Genomic DNA, 24,640 nt, shown 5'->3' with positions numbered 1-24,640 from the left:
TTCGGAGTTACTCAGAAGGTAACTTATACAAGTTAACACCGTTGATACGTGGCTAAGCTAGTTTTTTCTCTTTGAAATTCTTGCTGTTAGCCATTCCATGATATTCCTGTCTATGGAAATGATTCAGTAGTTGAGTAGATTTTAAAGGCCATAAATATCAACTTGTGAATGCACATCTTGAAAATTTTATGCTGGATAACTTTAGGTAAGGAAAATCAGCAAGGGCCAAGATGAGTTATTTCACTGGGGTTCTCAGCATTGTTTTTCATCATGAAATTTCATTCCTGACAAAACCAAGTGGATAGGTATTTAGGATGGTCTCTTAAATTTCTTTTCTCTTTGGTATTTTATGATTCCTCAGTGCTCTTGGATCTTTTCCATGATCTCATGTGAAATATCCTGTATTTGATTTTGCTCGCCATGACTACTAATATTTCCATGTCTCCATTTCCCCTATTTCTGCAATGAGGATAACATTTTTTTCTTACTTTTTTGGGATAATATAAGCCACTATTATATTACAACAAAAGTGTAATAGTTATATAAGTGCCTCAAGTTTATGCAGAAGAGCAGAAACAAAAATCCAAGTTATCATATCATTGTTATCTAAATCATTTACATTGAAAGCAAAAATTGAAAGACTCTTAGAGAACCTCTGTGGCACACTTAGCTTTATTGAAATTGAACAAATATTTTTAACAACCCCTTTTACAGCACATGTAAAATTTAATTATTTCATTATATTTTTACAGATTGTCTTTTATCTGAGTAAGCAAAAATACGTCTTTTTTTTTTTTTTTTTCTTACTTAAAACATGTAGCCAGGATTCAAACCACATAGCTCTGGTACCAAAAAGGCAACGGGTTATGAAAATCACAGTACAATTTTAAAATTCTTTAAGTTTAAAACAATATTCTTTAAAACAATATTCACTTGAATTAACAGTAGAAATTATGGATCAGTTGACATTAGGACTAATAGTTACACCTACAATGAGAGCAGAAATGGAAAGTTCAAGCTGATAGGAGCTACACCATTCAGGACACATCATCTCCATAAATACTGTGGCTGAGAGGCTGCAATGGCTAAGTCACACTTGAGCACTTAATTGCACATAAATATAGCCAAAGCGAAGAAAATGTAGTGTGCTAACTTGGATCTAAAAGAAAATGGGCATTTATTTTTAAGAGGGCATACTATCAAATCAATTTCACAATACACAATTTAAATCCCCGAATACATCCAGGAAAGAAAAAGAATATTAAAATGCACACCTACACGGACAGTAAAGTAGAAATCTTTTGTTTGTGATTGATATTTATCTTTTTGTTGTTGTTTTCTCAATAAGTAGAAATTATTTATGACTCACAAAAGGTTTTCTCAGGTGAAACACTAATTACAGACATTGTAAAGAACGTAGCTCAGGAGGCTAGTTTTAAAAACGAGGCAGCATTTTCCTGAAAAAGTTTGGTCCTCGACTAACTATAGGCTAGTCATCATGGTCAAATGGTAAGCATTTTCCTTGTATGCGTGTGTCTGTGTGTGTGTGCATGTGCATGCGCACGCCCACCCTCACACCTGCATTTGTTCTGAACTAACTTTTCAGTATCAGAATTAGTCAAAACCAAACCAAACCAAACCAAAAGACAAATAACCCTCAAGTACTTGACCTTGCATATCATGTCTAATTAATGCGTCATCTGAAAGAGCAATGCTAAAGACTATGAAGGGAATTATGCTCATGTGATTCTGTAACACCTTAATTTTGTGCAAACAATTTTCCTTCATTGCCCGGATAACTTATCTTTATTCATGTAGGTGCCAGGAACCCCACTCCCATGTTCCTCCCTCCCCCCTCCCCCAGTCTTCTCCTCTGTCAAAGTGATGTAAAGACAATTTCACTGTGTATTTACAAGCACAACAGTTAGCAAGAATGTCCCAGGGTCTGAAGGGTACATCTATTTCTTGTGGACATCTTCATGCCGAATGATCTTGTATGTGATCCAGTAAAAGATGTTGAAAATGAGGAAGGCCAGTGGGAAGGCAGCTCGAGATATCGTGTCAATCCTTTTTGCCCGGTCCACAAACTTCTTCTTGATGGCATCTGCATCTTTGGGGGGTTGTGGGAGCTGGTTGGCAGGTGTGGCCTTGACAGCTGTTCCGTCTTTCACTTGGAGGCAGTGACCCATCCCATAACCACTGAAATTGAAACGACTTTCACGAGTAACATCTTCTTCCTGGAAGAATAAAGACAGAGGAAGCACAGACTGGTTGTCAGTCAAATCAGATGGAAGATGCCTAAAATTCTTCAGAAGTAAAAGGATAAATCAGTTTAACTGGTAGTGTGGGAGGCTTTTGGAATGGGGAGTTCTCTTTCAAGTTCACTCAATTATTCATGGAACAGATACAATTTGTTAACTTTTCAGGTGGAGAAATTAAGGGTAAAAATAATGACTGTGGTCATTTAAATTAATTAAACAGAAACACCTATATTATATTCAGCACTGACTTTCCCAAAATCTAATTTATTAATCCACAGCTTTGAAGAGAGTATTTTAAAGCCAAGTCTCCAAATCCCAACATTATACTCTAAGTCTATGAAGACGACCATTCATTCACTCATTCATTCATTCACCCATTCATTCATTCAAAAAAGTGTTTACTGAATCCCTGCTGTGTACCTGACCCTGAACTAGGAACTTCTAGTATTTGTGGCCCATTCACAGCCCACTTCTTTCCATTGATGTTGGCTTAAATGTCAATGTTAGATCTAATATTAAACCCTTAAATGTATACCTTTTTCCCCTCCAGCCCACTAATTCATCGCAGTTATATAGCAGAAATTAAATATTCATTGTTTGGTGTTGAATATTTCTACTGTGGTTAATTTTTCTAGCGTCAGTTTTTTTACATTGATTCTTCGGCTGTTCGTTTCTACCATATTTAAACATGTGTCATTTTAGCTGATGTCAGTGGTATTTTGTGTGTTGATTATTTCTACTTGAATTAGATAAAAGACTGAATAATTGTAACCTCATGGTGAAGAGCAAATACCCAGAGTAGAGACAAATGTATGGAATTTGTGTGGATGGGTCACAATGGTAGGGTTGAAAATATGGGATTAAAATGACTTAAGAAAAATTTAATTCTAAATAGCCATCAATTGAATCATCTTCTTCTGCAGCTAGATTACTGCTTTCTACAATATGGTGCCACTGCTTTGAGTCACCAAAGGCATTGCACTCTTTATTTTGCCAGAGAATAATATTACATTAATTAATTTGGTTATGTTTTCCAATAGACAGCAACATTTGGTATTAATTTCATTTCAGTGTTTATTGCATGTCAGTTGTGCCTTCACACATATAAAAGATATACTGAATGAAGGAGTTTTAACATAATAATGAGAGAGAGCCCAACTGTAATCCAGATGGTACAGGAAGGACAAATTTAGATCCGGAAAATCAGGCCAAAGCTCTTCTAATAAAATAATTGTGAAACTACTCCTTTATAAAACCAGCTTCCCAGTGCATTTATGTATATGAGATTTCCCGGCACTAGTTGGTTCAGGATACTCTTATTTCTTAACAAAATGTAATACGGATTTCTTCATTCAACAATTAATTGTTGAGTGTTGAGTCTATGGCAAGCATTTTGCTAGATGCTTAGAAACAGTTAATGAAGTTGGACAAGAGCCCTACCCACATGGAACTTTCAGAACCCAGTGGAGGTGGCCACCCTAAAGGCATTATCATGTAAGGAAGCTGGCTCAGAAAACCCAGCCTGACATTAGAGAACTTCCATGCACTCAGCTATATTGCCTCTATAATAGATTGTATTAGACTATATTAAGACCTCAGATTCAAATATTAAATCCGCTTTCTTTCCCCTCCATGGCATATGGAAGTTCCTGGGCCAGGGATTGAATCTGAGCTGAAGCCGTGACCTATGCCGCAGCTGTGGCAACATCAGATCCTTAACCCACTGCGCCAGGCCAGGGATTGAATTCGCACCTCAGCAGCAACCTGAGCTGCTGCAGAGACAGTGCCACAGCAGGAGCTCCCTAAATCTGCTTTCTTTGAATGATACATTTTATGGGTGCAAAAGTTTCAAATAGGTGATGTATTTTTAAATGTGCCCTAAACAGATATATGAATTGTTATAGTGTCATTGGAAGACTTATTAGTCACTAGGAAGAGGGGACTTGTTAGTCACATGGGTTATAAGCAGTCATAAGCTTCCTACCTATTGCTAACTGGTAATTAGATCTTAACCAGTAATGTGAGAGAATTAGAAATGGTGCCAGTTGGTTTAGTAAAGAGAGGTCCAGGCTAGGAACTTGGCTATTTGGGTTCTAGGCTTGGCTCCAAGGGTTATAAACTATGTTGATCTTAGACAAGGTATTTATTCTTTCAAGGGCTTGGAGACCTCATGCCAAAATGCTAAGGCTGGACTTGGGCTATGGGTCTCAGCTTTGGCTGCTTGGAAACTTTTATAGGTGTATCTATGACTGCCTCACCTCCCAGCCTCTTCCACATCAACTGAATCAGAATCTCTGGGAATGAGAACTGAGGATCCATGTTAAAAAAAAAAATTCTGAGGATCCTTATTTAAAAAGAAAAATTTCAGTGACTGTAATGTAAAATATTGGAAACCAGTAGCCTTGATCAGCTCTAATGTCCAGCTCTCAAATGCTCAACCCATTTAATATTATTAAGTCTAAGATTACTTTTCAAGTGGAAACAATCCCTCTATATACATTTACCTTTATCTGCCTAAATTTACTCTGCTGTTTTTCTTTTCCATATCTGTAGAATCTTGGCAAATTGCTCTTCTCACCTCTATAAATATTTAAAAAGCCATGATTAAGTATAGAGTTCACTGCCTATGTGAGATAAGATTCTTTGAAAATTCCTGGGCCCCTGAAGAAATAGAAAGAGCATTTAGCTAGTAACCTGTTTTTAGCTCATAAAGCAAAGGGAAACCTAAACACATACATCCATGTTTCTTTTCAGACTGAGTCATTCATTTAATTTCTGTAGTGTTTCTTCGCATACTGTGAATGGACAACTGAGAGATTAACTCATTCAATTAACTAGCAGAACTAGAGTGGAATGATGCCAGGTTAGGTTATTATTATGTCATACATTGCTGTGCAAACTGTCGGTGCTTAATAAATGTTTGTCGAATAATGAACAAAGGGAATTTTAAGAGAGTTTTCTCTATGCTTGAAAATACTTTCCTCATTCATTCAACACTTTCAAATTATGCTTCTGAACATAGTTACAACTAATTAAATCAATTCTTTAAAATTTTCCACCACAAAAATAAATCTGTCGTAGGTAGAAATTATCCATTTAATTTTTCATGTGAAGGAGATATGAATGCTAGTTTCAGGGTCTTCTTATTTACCATTATGACTCATTCAATGCATTTTAAATATAGAGCTTTAAATTACCCACATCAAAGGGTATAGTTTTGATTCAGAAGACATAATTGCAAGCAATTTGAATTTTTGTGTTATAATGAATGACTAATTGCCTTTATAGCAGGTTCAGAATAAAATGTTAATATGGCAAGATTCCTATATGAGGGCAAAATGGAGATGAGCTTGAGTCATGGATAAACTGAAGCTAAAATAAAGCACAGTCTGTAGGCACAGCTCAGTTGAATGTATTCACGGGGAGAGTCAGTTTGATCCTCTCCATAAGAAAAGAACTTAAGGCATACATTCACCGCTTCTTCTAATTAGCCAGAAAACCAATGTCTTAATTATTGCTGCTGACCCACCATCTTCGGTAACTTTGAGCAGTAAATACTTCTAGCTCACTGTTTTGTTATTCACTGATTAAGTTCCCACAGAGAATGAATCATCCAGTCAAAGTTTCAGTACATTCAATTTCTATATCCCACTTTGATAAAATCTCCCTAAATCCTGTCTGCTGTATGAAGCACTGCCATGGAACTATGCAGTTTGTTTGAGACTCACCATCTTATTTTATTTATCTTATCCATCAGTTTTTCTTATTGTAAAATTTACTCCTTCCTGGGTTTGGAATAGCTCTTGTCTAGATGTGAAATTGAACCTAAAGCTCACCAGAATTGCATTGTACTGAATTCTTTGTTATAAGCAAATAACTTCAATATAATTAAAGAATATGGGATTTATATAATGAAAGATTTCAGTGAGACCCAGACTTCCAATTTTTCTTTTCTGTCTTAGAAAGGAGAAAATAAAAGGACTCCTGAAAACTCAAGTAGGGGAAAACTCTTCATCCCTTTTCTCACCCAGATTCTTTGATTGAATCTTCATCATTCTGTTGGACTCAGAAATTGCTCAGTTGTAACCGAAGGTTGTAGTGAACTTCAGTCAACGCAAGGACATAATGGAGTGTCCAGCCCTCCTTAGGAAACAGTGTGAATCCAAACACAAACAGGTCTTCAACAAAAACAAAGTCCCCTGAGCAAATGAAGGCTGGACGATGCTTAATTCTAGGCCTGCCAATCTCTATCCCCTAGACTTGGGGAAGAGGGATATCCTTGAGACATTCTCAGTTCTGGTGGCCTCACTTTTCTCCTCTCTATGTCACGGGGACTTGGGAGTAGATATGAATAATAAGTAGATATCATTTATTAATTATAATGATATTCCATGCTCTTAAAACCACACTCAGTCCTCTCACCAAGCCACCCCTGCAAGTCACATGCTTTCAAGGGAAATTGAGACTGAGAGGAGGTATGTGGCTTCCTGAAGTTATATTGCTAGTAAATGCTGAAGCTGAAATTCGGATCAGGCCTGTTGGATCCCCAAGCTGTCTGATTCCAAAGACTCTGGGAGTCTTTGGTTTTTATGAATTTGTCCCTATCAAACCCCAGCTGGCTTCCATTCAATTATGGAGGAAGAATCTGACTGAACTTAGTAGAAAAACAAATCTGAAATTAAATAAACCAAATATAATCCATGTTGCTTAATGAGATGTGGAGAAATGAATGATGAAAACTGTCACAATGTCATTTGGGGGCAGACAGTGAATAGCATTTTTTTTTTCCAAAAGAAAAGCATGTCATTGGATCATCTCCTTTTCAGGATAGGATGATTGATTTTTGAAGAAGTTTCTGGTGTCCATTTCTTGAGCACTTGCCATTTATGTATTTATATTTCCAACAAATAATTCCTTGAGTACCTGTTATGTGCCAGGTATGTGGTGGGCATACAGCAGTGAACAAAAGGATGAAGTTTCTTCTTTTTTGGAGTTTACATTCTAGTGGGGAAAACAGTAACAAGTAGAGAAATTATGTCCACATGCAAACTTGTTTATGCATGTATATAAACACATGTATACACACACATGTATACACTATACATAAGCATAGACAAACAGATAATGATGGATGCTTTGAAGAATGACAATCAAGGTAAGAGACTTAAGAGCAATGAGTGGCAGAGGAGTGGATGTTTTTGATTGAGTGGTCAGAAAAGGCCTGAGGGAGAGGCCAGGCCCTTTGCCTTCTGCCTTGGATCGAGTGGTGAACAAAACAGATGACTCTTGCCTTCAGGTCGTTCCCAGTCTTGATGCGAAGACAAACATTTGTGAAAGAATCACATGAATCCAGAATTACTAACTATGATAAGGGCTCTGAAGGAAAATTATAAAGTGTTTTAAGAGCTTATTAATGGAGGTCCTGGTCTAATCTGGCCGATAGAAGAAGCTTTGCCCCGAGGAAGTGATATTTCATTAGCGATCTGAAAAATGAGAGGCATTAAAGAGATGAAGGCAGAATCAAGAGATGTCTGAGATAGGAAGGTTTGCTTGCTACTGAGATATGGCAGGATGCCTCGTGGAATGCAGGGGGAAAGTAGGATGAGACGTTTCAGAATGACCCAGGGGCTAGATCACGTGCAGTCTTGCAAACCATGGTGCCTGTTTGGAGCTTTATTTTAAGAACCAAGGGAAGCAGAAAAATGAATAAGACTTTAGGTTTTGGGGGGATCATAGAGCTCTAAATAGAGAATGATATGAAATTCTTGAGATATGTACGAAGGTTTACTGGAGTGCAGATGAGCCTGAAGCCTTTAGAGTTGGAGAAGGTATAGATGGTTATACTGTTGAGCTATACGAGGCAATGTGCAAATCAGCTATGATTCCCCTAATCTGGAAAAGACTCTGTAGCTCCCTATGGGTTTTTCAAATTCATTTCCTATGTCTTTTTCATTGTTTAAAATTGTTGGCTTCCCAATTATATTAAAGAATAGGTACACAGGGATTCTGGATTATGATAGCTTATTTCCACTACAATCTTCACTCACCAGAGGGTAAGCTCCTGGGTGTGTGCCAAAGTCATCTCTGGAGCCCTATTCCCTGGTACAATGCTGGGCCCTTGAGTTATTCAACCACTGTGCTTAAAGTGATCCTGTTGATTCTGAATAAGGTCTCAGAAAGGATGTGCTCCCTGGGGGAAGGGAAAAGACAGCAATTGTCTTTTAGCTGATTTCCCTTTCTTTGCCATTTGCAGCCCTTTCTGCAGCCTCTGGATCAGTCTTGCCCAAAGAACGTCCATCTTATTCCTTTCACTGCAGACTCCCTGACCTTCATATTATAGAGGAGCGAAGGAAACATGGGGATAGAATCAGAAAGGCTCAGATTGAATTCTCATCTTTACTACCTCCTGGATTGGTGAGTTTTAGACAGTCTTTCAACCGTTTTGCTCTTCCATTTCTCCTTTAAAATCAAGAGATTAGCCATTTGGCCATTTTCTGAGTTTGACTATATGACTATAATGCTGACTCATATAGTCCCTTGAGACTAACCTCTAGCTGGTTGCTTCTTCCCAACAGCAGACTAGGCAGTATGCAAATAGGGGTCTTAATGTTTTCTTCCTCTCCCTGCCCTGTTATCTTCTGCTAGGGTTGGCGCTGTGAGCATGTGTACTGTGCCACACAGGGCCCAGTGCTTAGAAGGGTCGTATACTTGGTGCGATGCTTTGCTATAGCCATCTTGAAATTCATAATGATTTTTGAACAAGCACCCCATGTTTTCATTTTGCGTTGGATTCCCCAATTCTTGAAGCCAGCCCTGCTTTCTGCTCAAGTGGAATTGAAGGAATGCCTTGGCCTGTTGCTTCCATTCCTGGCTTCATACTTTTCAACAGTTTCTCATCTCCGTAATGATAAGTCCCAAGATCCTTTGTGTGACAGTCAAGGACTCCTATGTCTTTCCTTAAACCTACTTCTCTCGTGGGGTTCCATGGCCTTTAGCTTTATTCTTTGCATAGAATACCCCTCTCCTCTCTTCACTTGGCGAGCTCCCATCAAGATGCTTTTTCTTGACCCCCGAGCCTCGGCCATGGGTTTCTCCTCAGCTCCTGTAGCACGTGGTTACATGCCTTCATGATGAAACCTGTTGCATCATACTTTAAAATCAGCTATTTACATGTCAGTCTCTTTCATGTGACCTTCAAATGGAAGGACCCAGTTTTGCATATCTTGATAGCTGCAGAACCTAAAACAATACTTGGCTAAAGCTGCCTATGTTAAATACGATATATGCAGTAAATGCTTCTTCAGTGAATGACAGAAAAAAAGTCCTTCATAATATAAAAAATGTTTTCCTTTCTTATTTATTGTGTGGTTTATTTTTGCATATTGAATTTATATAAAATTAGGGCAAACCTAAACTCAACAGTGCCACTCAAGAACTGAGGTATTTATTATCTGTATTTGAAACATTGCCCATTTTTTTTTTTGGCCCAGTGTTAAGCTAGTGAGAAGCCCAGATAGTGTGAAAATATGTAAAATTAGATCCATCTTATTAACAATCTTAGCAAAAAATGTGAACTTCTTTGCAAAGAAAATAAATGGAATAGACGAATACTTCAGAGTACAGAGAGATTTTTTTTCACTTATGCGGCTATTCACAAATCAAAATAATAAAGCTCAGTAAATGAAAAGCCAGTGTGTATCATATACATGCAAATATTTCAACAAATAAATGAGACCTAGAGAGTAAAATTCCTATAAATCTATGGTTATCACCAAACATCAGTCTAAGTCTTGAAATTTTAATTAATGGAAACTTTTTTTCCCCATAAATCTCTTAAATTACTACCTGCACTATGGAACAGTGCACCATTTAGCTGTCATTACACAAAATGTTCATTGCCTCAGTCACACATGTTATTTTGACAAACCTCTGTGTGGTTTTTTTTGTTTTGGTTTGGTTTGGTTTGGTTTTTTTCAGTTGTGCTCAGGGTGCCTCATCTTCAGTTTACTACAGTTGATTGTGTTTAGGATGCAGTCAAACCAGATACAACACAAGGAAGGGCTCCAAGCTGTTGAACTTTATTTATTTTTTGTCTTTCGTCCTTTTAGGGCATCACCTGTGGCATATTGGAGGTTCCCAGCCTAGAGGTCGAATTGGAGCTGTAGCCACCAGCCTACGCCACAGCCACAGCAATGCCAGATCCGAGCCGAGTCTGTGACCTACACCACAGCTCACAGCAATGCCAGATCCTAAACCCACTGAGTAAGGCCAGGGATCAAACCCGCAACCTCATAGTTCCTAGTCGGATTCGTTTCCACTGCACCACAACGGGAACTCCACCTCTGTGTGTTTAAAAAAAAGAAAAAAAAAAAAAAGCTAGCAGGGTTTCTTATCAGGACAAAGCTCACCTCCAATAATGGGGGGGGGGATGTGTGGACAAGAGACGAACAACTCAGCTTTGGGGTGTGCTAGGGTTCCAGAACTGATGTTGCCATAGCCTTGAAGTACCTGGCAGGGGGTGGGCCATTGGGAGTTGACCTGGGCTAAGCCCCCTAGTTGTCCATGAAAAGCCATCTTTTTTCTTCCAATGCTGAGTCTTTCTTGAACTCAAGGTTGCTCAACTATAGCACTGTTGACATTGGAGACCAGGTTATTATTTTTGTGGCACGGAACTATGTTGTATATTTTAGGATATTTAGCAGCATTCCTGGCCCCTCCTCACTAGAAGCAAGTAACACCCCTCTCCCACAGTTGGGACAGTGAAAAATGTCTCCAAACATTGCCAAAGATCTTTGAGGGAGAAAAATTGCCCCTACTTAAGAAGCCCTGCTTTAGCATGAAGACACTGTATTTTCTAGCTTCCCCTGCATCTAAGTGGGGCCATGCAACACATCTAGTACCAGGAAGTTCAAGCAGCTCAATCTCCAAACCAGAGCGAGGAGCTTACCAGCCCCTCCACTCCATGCTGGTCTGCACCACCCAGTAGTGGCTCATCAGAGTCATTTCCACCAGAATTATTGTGATAATCTTCTATCTGATCCCCTGGCTTCTAGACCCTTCCTTCCAGCAGTAATGTCTATTCTCGGTTCAACAATAGAGGAATCTTATTAAAATGTGAGCTGGGTCGGATCTTCATTAGTCCCAACTCCAGTGGCTCTCACCACAGTAAAAGCCAAGTTCTTGTAAGGTCCTTTTACCTTTCAGAACTCAACTTTTGCTGCCCTCCCTCTGGTTAAGATGCCAGCAAACATTTTCTGGAAAGGGCCAGCCCAAGATAAACATCTTAGTCTTTGTGGGCCATCCTGAAGTATAGGTCCTTTTCATGTACAATTTGAATCCAATTTTCTAAAGTAAAATATATACTTCACTCTATTTTGGACCATACCTCACCTATAGCACCCTATTTTAATGGACTGGAAATCATTCTTTAAAAAGAATTGTTTGACTTTTGGCTCAAAATCTATAAAGCAGAAATGTTTTCAGTTAATGTCAACTAAAGAGAGTCATTTAAGAAATCAGTAACATGGTTGTGATGTTTCAGTGCCTCAAGAGGGAAACAGTGCCTTGCATATGGAAGTTCTTGCCTAGTGGTCTCCGTCAATTCTGGTCTGACCAGAGTGCTTGGAAGATGCACTAAATTCTAAGAAGCATGAAGGTGAACATCTTCCATCTGGAGTCTGAGCTGTTCGATTATTAACATAGTTTGCCATCTGTTCAGGATGCAAACAAAGTGAATGTTGAGACTGTCTATACAGTGCAGACTGGAGGGTACAAGTGATCAGAGAATGAGTCCACTGCCAAACTAAAAGCAATAACAATAGTAGCAACAACAAATCATATCAAGCATTGACTTGCTTTCTAACTTGGGTGATTGTGACAAAGTCTTCAGTCCATTGTTATGCTTTAATCTTTGTATATAACATCTATACTTGGTGTCAAAAAGTGGTTACTGTGTGAGATAATCTGTTGTTTACCTGACACTGCCACTCGTGTAGAAGTGCCTGTCTAAAGCTGGAAAGAACTACATTTCCCAGAATTCTCTCCTTGATTGATTCCAGGTAAAGGTTTGCCAGTGAGAGGATTGTGGGAGATTTGGAAGGTAGAAGGGAAGCAGAGGCCATTATTTTGAAGAATCTATGGGGGTCAGATGAGGCTGCTTTGTTAGACACAGTGGCATTCCAGACCTTTCTGTGGGCTTCCATCTTATGATCCCACTTTGGATAAGGTAACTTCTCAGTTTTTTCTGTAAACACCTGCTTTCCCCACCAGAGCTTCAGCTTAAAGTTGTCTCCTAGCTATAGCCATCCAGACCTTCATTCCCTCATTTAGTCTCCCATTATATAAACTGTAATTTCTATAATAATCCCCTTATCCTAGTAATATGTATAGTGTCTGTGTCCTGACTAAACCCAACCAGATACAGATATACAGGTACTAGGCTTATGAGTATAAAATACCATGTTGATGCAAGTTACTATAGTTTCTTTTTTGTCGAATTAAGATTTATTGAGTATCATAATATACCAAACATTGGAAAGAAATAAGGGTACAAAAGACAGAGTTCTGCCCTTTAAGTCATTGTGGGATTGGTGGAGAAGTCTAGAACATGATGACCATTGGCTCTCAACCAAGAGTGATTTGTGCCCCCCAGGGGACATCCAACAATGTCTGGACACATCTTTGGTTGTCACAATGGGGCAGAGGGTGCTACTGGAATCTAGTGGGTAGAGGCCAGGATACTGCTAAACTTGCTACAATGCACAGCACAGTCCCCCGCAATAAAGCCAGGCAAATGTCAGTAGTGCTGAGGCTTGGAAACCCTGATACAGACAAATGATTCCAATCTAATGTGATATCTGCTATGGTAAAGGAATGTACAGGCCACAGGATACTATGGAAGAGGTAATGTCAGGTTAGAGTAATCAAAGGATAGTTAGAGGGCACTTCTTTCTGTAATAATACCACAAATGCACTGCCTCTGGAAGATAGACACGAATATTACAGATATGTTACTGGAAAGTGACCTATATAAAGAGAGCCTCATTTGGTTAGTTGAGCCTGCTTTTTTTTTTTTTTTTTTTGGTTTTTAGGGCCACATTCATGGCATATGGAAGTTCTGAGACTAGGAGTGAATTGGAGCTGCATCTGCCGGCCTATACCACAGCCAGAGCAATGCTAGATCCAAGCTGCATCTTCTACCTATGCCACAGCTCAGGGTAGTCCCGGTTTTCCAACCCACTGAGCGGGACCAGGGATCAAACTCACATCTTCACGGATGCTAGTTGGATTCGTTTCTGCTGCACCACAACAGGAACTCCCTGAGCCTACTTTTTTAAAAATTGAAGTACAGTTTTATATATTATTTTCATATTCTTTTCCATTATAGTTTATTACAAGATACTGAATATAGTTCTTTGGGCTACACAGTAGGACTTTGTTATTTATCTATTTTATATATAGAAGTTTGTATCTTCTAATCCCAAACTCCTAATTTATCTTTCCCCTTTGGGGGAACTAATTTTGTTTTCTATGTCTATAAGTTTCTTCTGTTTTGTAAATAAGTTGGTGTCATATGTTAGATTCCACATATAAGTGATATCATCTACTATTTGTCTTTCTCTGAGTTCGCTTAGTACGATCATCTCTATGTCCATCCATGTTGCTGCAAGTGGGGAAATTTCACTCTTTTTATGATGCAGTAGTACTCTGTTGTGTGTGTGAGTGTGTGTGTACACACATATACATAGCACATCTTCTTTATTGGCACCTACTTTTTAATGCAGCTACAGAGCAGCTCAAAGACACTTGTCTGTGCCATTTGGTCCGGTGTTAGTCTCTTTTCATCTTCCTGTATCTTAATCAAGGAGAATTTGTTACAAAGGACTGAAACCTCCTCATGACAGCTTAAGTGGGGGAACTTCTTAAAGAAATGACTATAAGAATATAGTAAGAAAATCTCCTAAGTCTCCAAGGATAGAGAAGATACAGCTTGTAAAGGTAAGAAGCCTGGCTTCTAGATCCAGGACTTCTGGTTTCCAGTCTTGGCTCTGCCACTAAGCAGTGTGGGAGCTGGGTGATTCATACAGACCTCTACGTGCCTCAGTCTCCTCTGTAGTAAACGGGGGAATAATACCATCTTCCTTATAGGGGCTTTGAAAGGATTCACTGAGCTAATGCACATTAAGGGCTTATAACTGCAGTATACAGTATGTACTCAGGAAATGTTAGCAACGGTGAAGATATTGATGATGATGTGAACAGGGCTCCGCGGTCCAGGACCTCCAATGTGCAAGTCAGAAAATGAGATGATTCTCAATCTCGCAGGTCTGTTATTCTCCCCCATTTCTGCTTTTCTCCTTTCAACTTCCTTTACTTATGCATATTACAAGCGGGCCATCCCCAACCTCAGCCCTATGGGAACCTTTTCAATTAGAACAATCTAGAACGTCATTACTATCATCTCATTAGAGCCCTCTTTCTTCAAATTCTTGAAAGAGAGAATGTCATTGATATCCCAGCTTATGGACTGTTGTCCTTGATTTCCTGGATAGGAAAGGGGGTAGGAGATAAGACAGCCTGAGTGCAGGCTAAGAGGCAGGTTAACATCATGATGAAATCATCCAGGTGTGACTTGGCGAAGCTTGAGGAAGGTTTGACAGAGGGGCAGTGAGGCAGAGCCTGAGGGCGCTGAATGTTCCTGAAGCACACCACACAAGGCAGCCCAGAAGGAGCAAGAGAGGCCGGCCTTGAAAACAGATGAGCCTGGCTCACACGACAGGTGTTTTCAGAAGAGTGAAGAGGATCTGTGGTAATGGTTCCAAGGTTGCTAATCCAAAGCCATCGGTTGATGTTACAGGGAGACAGAATTCAACTCAATGTGAGCAAGAACTTTTGACAACTCCCTCACTGAACATGGAGCATGACGTCAAGGTAATGAATTCCTTGTTGCTGGAGGTACTTAAGTGTTTAATCATTTGTTGGCGATGTTGGGTATTGATGTAGCATGTGGGTTAGGGAACGAGATGACCACTTACATACCTCCTCATTGTGGGAGTGTCTGTGTATGAAAATTGCTAAGGTAAGAAGTCCAGGAGGGCAGACCACATTGAAGGGGCTGATCCAAGTGCAGAAAAGCTGTATTTAATAAGCTGTGCCCTCCTTGACTTCCTGGAAGTTTCTGGTCATTCTGATCCCATTTAGAAAAATCCTGCTCTAGTGTAATCAACCCACAGCAACAATTTGGTTGTGTGTTTTCTCTTTCATTTATTTTTGCCTTGCAAAATATTTTATCACTTCTAAGGGTTTCATTTGACTAGCAAATCCCTTGCTGCTGTTATAATTTTGAAGATTCTAATATAGAATATATGATAGATCATATAGAATAATTAACAAACCCCAAATAGTAATGTGTAACTTCATGTTATATAGAGAGTTAGGCACAGAATGGATGTGTTTTTAGAGGTCTGTATAAGATGTTTGTGGAGGCCCCTCTTATAGCCAGGTTTGACTGCCTAGAGGCTTTACGCCATAATAACACCCTTCCAAAGAGCACTGCTTTTTTCTCCTCTGCTCTCCTCATCACTCAGTTTCTGCTGAAAGGAGGTCAGAGGGAGAGGAATCAATGCTGTTGGCCATCAAACTTTGGTGAGCTGTTTGTTTCTGCAGGGAGCTCAATAAACTTAAGAACTGAGAACTCAATCAGTAGGATCGGCTCTATATTTGGTTTTGGCCTTGATCTCTTCCTCCCAACTTTGAAGAGGCAGGTTAACATCATGATGAAATCACCCAGGTGTGACTCGGCGAAGCATTAGGAAGGTTTGATGGAAGGGCAGTGAGGCAGAGCCTGAGGGAAGAGGCGTCGCTGGCCCATCACTTCACCACTTTCAATAGCTGCAGAACAAACACATTTTCTCCAGGTGAAAAACTATAAACCTGCTTTCTCTGGCCAGTCATATTTCTTTTGGAATTTGGATGATCCCAGTCAGCTAGGTCTTCTCTGAGTACGGACCATAGGTTCTATTTTAAAATTAGCAGTTCCTGGAGTTCCTGTTGTGGCGCAGTGGTAAACGAATCCAACTAGGAACCATGAGGTTGCGGGTTCGATCCTTGGCCTCACTCCGTAGGTTAAGGATCTGGCGTTGCCGTGAGCTGTGGTGTAGGTCGCAGACGCAGCTCAGATCTGGCGTGGCTGTGGCTGTGGCGTAAAGTGACAGCTGTAGCTCCGATTGGATCCCTAGCCTGGGAACCTCCATATGACGCAGGTATGGCCCTAAAAAGACAAAAAAAAAAAAAAAAAAAAAAAAAAGCAGTTACTGAAGCAGATGAACACTGTAAACCCTCAGAAGGTACTTTTGTATTGCTTCTCCCAAGGACATTCAGAGTGGCGCAGTGAACTCAAAACACAATCAAGGAGTTCCCGTCGTGGCACAGTGGTTAACGAATCCAACTAGGAACCATGAGGTTGCGGGTTTGATCCCCGGCCTTGCTCAGTGGGTTAAGGACCTGGCGTTGCCGTGAGCTGTGGTATAGGTCGCAGACGTGGCTCGGATCCCACGTTGCTGTGGCTGTGGTGTAGGCCGGCGGCTACAGCTCCGATTGGACCCCTAGCCTGGGAATCTCCATGTGCCGCAGGGGCGGCCCAAGAAAGGGTTAAAAACAAACAAACAAAAAAACCACAATCGAGGCTCCATTCTTCTGGATCATTATTTAGTTCTGCAGATCAGCCATGCCCTAACTCTCTTCTCCCTTCCCTGCAACCATTGGTTCCTTGGCACTTTCAACTATAGCTTCTTGTAAGCCACTCGTGCCAAAAAAAAAAAAAATTAGGAAAATGGAAAATAATGGAGGGGTATTTTTTTGTTTTTTGTTTTGAAGTATCTGTACTGCATCTCCAAGATCTTCCCTCCTCTCTGCTTCATTACTATGGTTACCGGATTTAAGATTTAAGACAGCAAATTGTCTGTAGGCCCAGAGGGAAGATCGATTATAATAAGCACGGAAGACAGGGATTGGGCACAACTCAAAAATACCTGGTTCCATTGATCTAATTGCCGACCAGTCGAGTTTCTTATTAAGACAGTGTGCCTTAAGGTATGTAGCACAGGATGTGGTCCATAATGGGGACTCTGCCTCCTTCTCCTTTTCTTTTTTAAATTATTTTTTATTTTTAAATTAAAGTCTAGTCGATTTACAGTGTTGTGCCAATTTCTGCTATACAGAATAGTGGCCCAGTCATACATAAGCATACATTCTTTTTCTTATATTCTCTTCCATCATGGTCTGTCCCAAGATACTAGATATAGTTCCCTGTGCTGTATAGTAGGGCCTCATTTACTATCCATTCTAAATGTTACAGTTTTTATCAACCAACCCCAAACTCCCTGACCTTTTCCTTTTCAAAGATGCCAGCACAATGGTTGCAATCAGAGGCAAAGAAGAAATCTTATATGGCAATAAGAAGACATATTTTCATAGAAAATAGATTTCAGTCCTGGGTAGGTGTGTCTTTCTCCCAGTGTGCGACTCCTTCTAAGGCAGGTGTCACATCCAGTTGAGAATGACACAGCTTCCACACTACAGGCAAAGGTTACTTCCTGGTGAGCCCACAAGGTCCTGGGTACCACAGTCCTCAGGTTGGGTGTGGATGTGGGCTGTTGCGTCAAGGGCAAGGAGCTCATTGCGTTGGAGTGGGTGTCATAGTGCAAGGTACGCCTTTTGTCCCTGTCATCATAGCTTCAAATAAGGTCCCCTGCTTCTGGATCCATGACTGGCTCCTAAGGGTATTTGAGAAGGGTTAAGCCAAAAAAGCTTGGGTGAACTTGTTTACCTAAGCCACTATACCCCGAGGTCACTTTTTTGCTGTGGCCCAAGGTAGGAAACATTTTTTCCGTAACTAACCAGGACACATACACACTCCCCCACACATAAATATATCTAACAGAAATGAAAGGCTCACAAAATGGTATTTACTTTTCCAAAGCAGGATGGACTCTGACATGTTCTAATTTTTACTTTGCACAGAAGCTGCTGGTGAGCCCCTTAACTGACTCGATGACCCACAAGTCAGTCACAGCCCGAAGTTTGAAAAGTATTGTGTTTAATGGTCTTGGTTGGTTGGTTTCTTCGCTGTCACTAGGCATCCATCACAGCTTTACTGAGCCTTGCCCATATGATAGGCATGTGCTAGTCATGGGGAAATTGAAAAAAGAGGCTTCAAGATACACAGCAGGGCCCTGATAAAATCCCACCTTCTGTTTAAGCTCTCGGCAGCTGACCTCCCTGTCGGGCTTGAGAGGGTTCTCGGATTCACAGCGAGTCTGGGAGACTCTCTGCTGTGCCTGGGCATGGGGCTAGGCCCTGGCACTTCCTTCTGAGTCCTAGACACTGCGTGCATACAGCTTTTGTTTGATGTTAGCAATAAGGTGGCAGGAAATGCTTCCTAGTGTCTAGGAGCTTCTCAGGAGGAGCAACCCTCTGTTACGAGAATTAAGATCCAGTAATCAAGGCTTCTCAATTCACTTTTCTGGTTATCCCTGAACAGATTGTTTGCCCCAGGGACAAACAGGCCCATCCTGTTGGCACAGATTGTCAGGTGCTTTATAATCAGCCCCTAATAGCTGTTCGAGTTTCATTTTACTTCATTTCTCTTGACATAGCCTATCCTTTAGAAATTCTCTGTTCCCTCAGTGGCCCAAACTTCTCCACATCTCTGGCTCTTTCCATGTCCTGTTCTTTCTGTCTAGTGATTCTCTTTGACTTTTGTCTGCCTGCTGAACAACGGTTCCCGCTTGCATCCTTAGCTCAAATGATAGCCCCTCGTGGAGGCACCTTCCACCTGACTCCTGCCACCTGTTTAGCAGTAGCCACACCTTTCCCCCATTCTCTCCTAAATGCTAACATTTATTAGGTTGGAGTTGAATAATATCATTGTGGAGTTGAGTATACCTTGTGCACTAAATGATGGATAATAAAATTAATCAAAATAATACATAGGGTCATTTTGAAGAGTCAGAGGACATTTGACATGAGCCTGAGGAGATACATTTACATCAAGAGCTCAGTTATGCTCTTCCAGGCAGCTGTCCATTCCTTTCCCCACAGCTTTGTGTGTTGCGCTAGAAGTGAGAAGCCAGTGGGCTGGATTCTTAAGAAGACATGGCTCTGACTGTTGAAAGTGCCCCATTTAAGAGATGGCCTGAGGACTTCGTGCTGGCTGGTTTTCTACCTTCAGACCCCTGAGCTCTGAACCCTGAGTGGAAACCAGCAATTCGTTCAACATTTCTCAAGTATCTAGGATGTACCAGACAGTGTGGCAGCCTCTTTGGATTGAAAGATGAGTAATAGCCTCTGCTGTTCAGAAGATTTCTGATAACATTTTACTGGGGTTGTGTTTTTTTTCTTTAAACAGGCGAAGGGAAGAGAAAGGAAATATTTGATGAGTGGTGGCTGTAAGCAAGGCACTGTGGTTCACATGCATAATGTTGCTTCCTCCTAGTAGTAATCCCATCAGAAAGGGCTTATTAGACCCTTTTTACAGACGATGAAACTAAGACTCAGAGTGTTAGACCATGGCAGTCAGCACATGCAGTACCAGCCAGGATTTCAATTCAGCCAGCTGGACTACTGGCCAAAGCTCATTCACTACACCATGCTCATCACCCATCTCTCTATTTGTATGATCTTAAGAGAAGAAGTATGTGTTTTTAAAGAGGTTGGGAATTCTCATGGCAGAATCATTCTAGAAAAGGGTGCTATAATGAAACATGTTGACAGGGTTTTTGGCTGGCATGAAAAAAGCTGGCTTTATGACAGGGATTTTTATAAGTTTTTTTTTTTTTTTCCACCAATCTGTCTGCAAAAACTGGAAGTGTGAAAGAGCATTTGTTGATACTATTATGACTTAAGGCATCTATGGTCTGGCAGCCAGGAACTGGCTGGATGACTTAGCAAACCTAAACTCCCTTTGGAGAGACCATAGCCAAACTATCTTAATTTGAAGCGTTTTTGTTCTTTCCATAAGAAAGTCGCATGACTATTTAGAACAATTGTTTTACCATGATACATGTGTGCCTGTTCAGTTCTGTCAACTATGGGGAGATTCCACACGCTGGCACAGATACTGTTGGATGGCATTTCACACCATCCCCTCGTCTTGAACACAGAGCTGAGAGGGCACCTTCTCACCTACGAGAAAGGTGTTGCATGGGCTTCCTGCTTGGTTCTCAATACTAGGTGAGAGTCCTAGGCCACTGAACAGCTAGTGCTACTCTTCTCAGGAAAAGCAAAAGCAAATAACAGCAACAACAGGCAGCATAGGATTAAATTATTCTCTATGATTGAAATCTTTCATAATTCAAAATAAAATTTACTGAAAAACAGAACTTAGTGGTGAAATTAGCATTTGTCATCACATGAAAATTAATTTTATTTAGAGATTTGGGGGCATTTTTCCATGCCTTCATAGCATGCCTTATTTTAGCCTGCATATGGCAATGTGTACATTCTTAAAAACGGGCTATTTGTAGTGTTTTCTAGGGCAGCATTTCTCAAGTATCAGTGTGCTTGCGAATCCACTGGGGATCCTGTCCTAATGCAGATTCTGCTGCCGTAGGTTTGGGATGGAGCCTGGGAGTCTGCATCTAACTGGCTCCAGGTGATACTGGTACTGCTGGTCGACAGGTGACATTAGAAGAAATGATGCTATGGAGTTCCCTGGTGGCTTAGTGGTTAAGGATTTGGTGTTGTCACTACTATGGCGAAGGTTCAAACCCTGGCCTGGGAAATTCTGCATGCCGTGGATGTGACCAAACAAAAAAAAAGAAAACCAAACAAACCCCCAAAAACACGAAGCAAAGATCTAGTGAAGTGGTTCTCAAACTTGGCTGCACATTGGAGTCACCTGGTAAAGCTTTACCCCCAGGGACTGATGTAATTGGTCTGGGGTGTGGTCTCGGCAATGTGGAAACCGTAAAAAGCTCCCAGGTGGCTGTACTGTGAAGCCAGGATTGAGAACCTTGCTCTAGTGGGTTACCTGGTATCTAGACAATACCAGGACTCCTTTCTGATTTGAGTTTCCTTGCTCTCGAATAAATCCAGCAGTAACAGAGTGAAATGTAGTGGGGACATTTAATAACTTAACCTTGTCATGTTTACACCCATGCCAACTTCTTGAAAAGCAATTAAATTGCATGCCCAATAAAATTCATACCCTGGTTACCAGGGCCAAAACCCATAGTTTGGGTCCCGCTTTTTACTGTCTGGCATAAATAGAAGTTTATATGGTATAAAGAGCTCACTAAAGAGGAAATTCCTAATTAATGGGATTTTCTGGCTTTGGCTTTTTTTGGGGGGCAGGGGTTATACCAGTTCTCATTAATTACCCCTCACCTGAGTGTTGTGATTATGAAGCTAAACTTTTTTTTTCTCTCAAAAGCCTCAGACCTTTGTGTGTGTCTTTCCATGAGATCAGGGTTTCTTCACCTTGGTACCCTTGACATTGGACCAGATGATTCTTTGCCGTGAATGCTGTGTCCTGTAGGATATTTAACAGCATCCCTGGCCTCTCCCACTTAATGCCAGTAACACACAAAGTCTCTCCCCACACCTCCACCAAGTTGTGAAAACCAAGAATATGCCTCCAGGCATTGCCAAGGTGTCCCCTGGGGCAGGGGGAAACTAGTCCCTGCTTGAGAACCACTGCCATAGGTGAAAGGAAGTTTCCAGGTCAGTGACTCTCGCTTTCATCGTGAATGTTTCCAATGTCTCCAGGCTCATGTGATGCAAATGAGGGGCCAACGAACAGCAAGGTAGGACAAGGCCATTTTCTGGAGAGCTTTGAAGGTCGCCTTCAAGAGCGGTATATTCACTACCTGTTGAAGTACTTCCATTTTATTTAGTCACAAGAAGAAGATGGCATGAGAATAATTTACATTTAAAGTTCCACGATGAAATGAAGTTTACAGATGCTACTTTCTCATCAAGAAGAGCCCCTCCTCATCAGCTGAAAGTATTTTCCCTTCCTAGGAATTCCCTTCCTAGGCTGGCCCTTCCAGCCTGCCTCAGGTACCCATGGAGCCCGCTGGTGTGGTCTGCAGACCCTCTCAGACAGTTGCAGGGAACCACTGCTCTGTGTGGGCATCAGAACAATGGATGCCATGATGTCTGTAGCCTCCACCCTGGAACCGCGAGGATGTTAAGGGCAAAGGGAGTTGGCAGGTGTGAGTCAGTTAAGGCCTTAGCAATGGAGAGTGAGCGGGCTCTGGATTATTCAGGTGAGCCCCATTTCATCACATGGCTCTTAAAAGGGGAGAATCCGCCCCACCCATGTTGGGAGAGTAGTACCGCTAAGAAGGCAGTCGGGGGAATGCAGCGTCGTTGGCTCTCAAGATGGAGCGAAGGGGCTGTGAGTCAGGTGCGGGTGGCCGCTAGAAGTTGGAAAAGGCAAGAAATCAGCTTCTTCGCCGGAACCTTGACAGCTGAATGAGACAAAGGTGGCTGCTGTGTGCCTGCCCCTAGGTTGTTTATTTCTGCATTGTAGGCTAAGACTTAGGAGTGCCAAAGCCTGCTGGCACTAAATTCGAATTTTCCACATTGAATACCTTTTTAAATGGTCTAAAGCAGTTTTGTGTTTTGTGTTTTTTGTTTTTTTGTCTCCTAGAGCCTGTCTGCTTGGCCTCCCTCCCACGACACCAGTACCGGCTGACCCATGATGAACTAGAGCCCATGGATTAAGACCTCCATGCCGCAGCTGCCCCTGGGAGCTCTCTGACAGTCACTCTGCCGAGTGACATCACCGAGGCAGGTAAGGTGACCTCTGACCTCCTTGGCCCGGGAAACCCCCTTGCGTGCTTCCCTTCTTCTTGCTAAGTCCTTGTCAGCCTCCAGAGCAGCGCACGCTGCAAGGGATTTCCTTGCGTTCCCCTGCCGCTGTCCCTTGCCGGATACTGCCTCTCATCGGCACAGTTTTTCCCTTGAACAGCCCCCGAATCTTGAGAACCCCCACAAGCCTCCAGAGGCAATGCAACTTTGTTGACACCTTGGTTTTTGCCCAGTGCAGCCCCGTATTGCACTGACCTCAACTTACAGATGATAAATGTGTCTCGTTTCAAGGTATTAAATTTTTGGAAACCTTGCAGCCGTGGTAGGTCGGAAGCATGGGTTACTGCAAATAAATCAAACCACAAGGGCATTTTCCTATTTATCCTTGTTGGAAGCAGGCTTTGCTAAGGTCATAGTATGTATCTCTGACTTGGAAAGGTAGTTGCAGCAAAATTACAAAGAGGTAAGTGTGTATTCATAACCTGTGCCTGTGGGGAGGGGCAAGTGTAGACTAACTGTACAGTGAGAAGTGTTTAGATAGAAGTCTGAAGCAGCACTTTCCCGGTGCTGTGCCCCATTCCAGTCTGACCCTTTCTATACAGACAGACAGTCCTGCATTTTGCTTCTGATTGTAGCATCTTTGAAACCTTTCGCTGCGTCCCACTTTGTGAGCAACTGTCATCTTTCTTCCTCATCGCCCCATGTCCCCCATACTTGTCCAGACCCAACTCTTGATGGTGACCTGAAAGCACCATGTGGTTTCTTGCCTCTGAGCCTTTGCATAACTGTTTCCTCAGCCTGAATATCCTCCGCACCCCCTCTTCATCTGTCAAAATCTTACTCCGATGCCCTGGTGCCCCAAGGATATACTCTAGGTCATCAGTAAATCTTGCTTATGATTCATGTGGCACCCAGTCTGCGTTGCCTTTATTTGTGAGTCTATCCTAGCAAGTGGGACACAAATAGCACAAAAAGGAGTCTGCCTGATGGACGTTTTCTGCTCATTTTAAGGTTGAATTTTGTTTTTTAAAAAAAAGCATGGTGTAAGTCTCTGAAGAGTCCTATGTGCAAAACCAGAACTACGTTTGATAATCATAGACGTGTAAAGGATCGCTGATGTTAAGGACCTGAGGTAACTGATTGCAAAAAAAAAAAGTGGCAGTAGATGCTATATGTTATTGCTCATATTTTCATTTATGTGGAAAATGTTTCCCTTTCATTGTCATTCTTGTCCTCTTGACATTGTCTATTTTTCTAAACCATCCCCCCACCGACTTGGACCATCACATGAGTCTTTGGTCCCTTCATCCATCCTGTCTGGCAAAGACCTTACTCTTCAAAGGCCTGTAACCTGTGCAGCCACACAAGGTCCCAGGCTCAGAGGGGTCCTATGCTTAGTTTGATGTTTTGTTGTTGCCATGTTAAAATTCTTAATTTTTGGAACAAAGGGCTCTGCCTTTTCATTTGACTTGGTCCTGTCTGGATCAATTCTGTAAACAACTACCTTTCCCCCCCTCCCCCACAAGCTGCTGAGCCCCTTGGGAGAACTTCACGCAATCTGG

The 24,640-nt window shown here is 41.4% G+C and overlaps 1 protein-coding gene across 4 annotated transcripts in view; it reads right to left on the bottom strand.

The window, feature by feature from the left end:
- Positions 1 to 1,845: 1,845 nt before the first annotated feature.
- Positions 1,846 to 24,640, bottom strand: part of GLRA2 (glycine receptor alpha 2) — a 182,477-nt gene continuing 159,682 nt past the window's right edge. The window contains exon 9 of one of the 4 annotated variants that reach the window (XM_047765800.1): positions 1,846 to 2,237. In XM_047765800.1, coding sequence (XP_047621756.1) covers positions 1,959 to 2,237 — 279 coding nt within the window. In that variant the 3' untranslated portion in view covers positions 1,846 to 1,958. The remainder of the gene's footprint in view (positions 2,238 to 24,640) is intronic. The other 3 variants (XM_047765801.1, XM_047765802.1, XM_047765799.1) reach the window with 3 other exon arrangements.

Source organism: Phacochoerus africanus, chromosome X (genome assembly GCF_016906955.1).
Source record: "Phacochoerus africanus isolate WHEZ1 chromosome X, ROS_Pafr_v1, whole genome shotgun sequence".
Classification (NCBI taxonomy): domain Eukaryota; kingdom Metazoa; phylum Chordata; class Mammalia; order Artiodactyla; family Suidae; genus Phacochoerus; species Phacochoerus africanus.
Note: the sequence above shows the minus strand (reverse complement) of the source record. Positions and strands in the feature narration are given on the sequence as shown.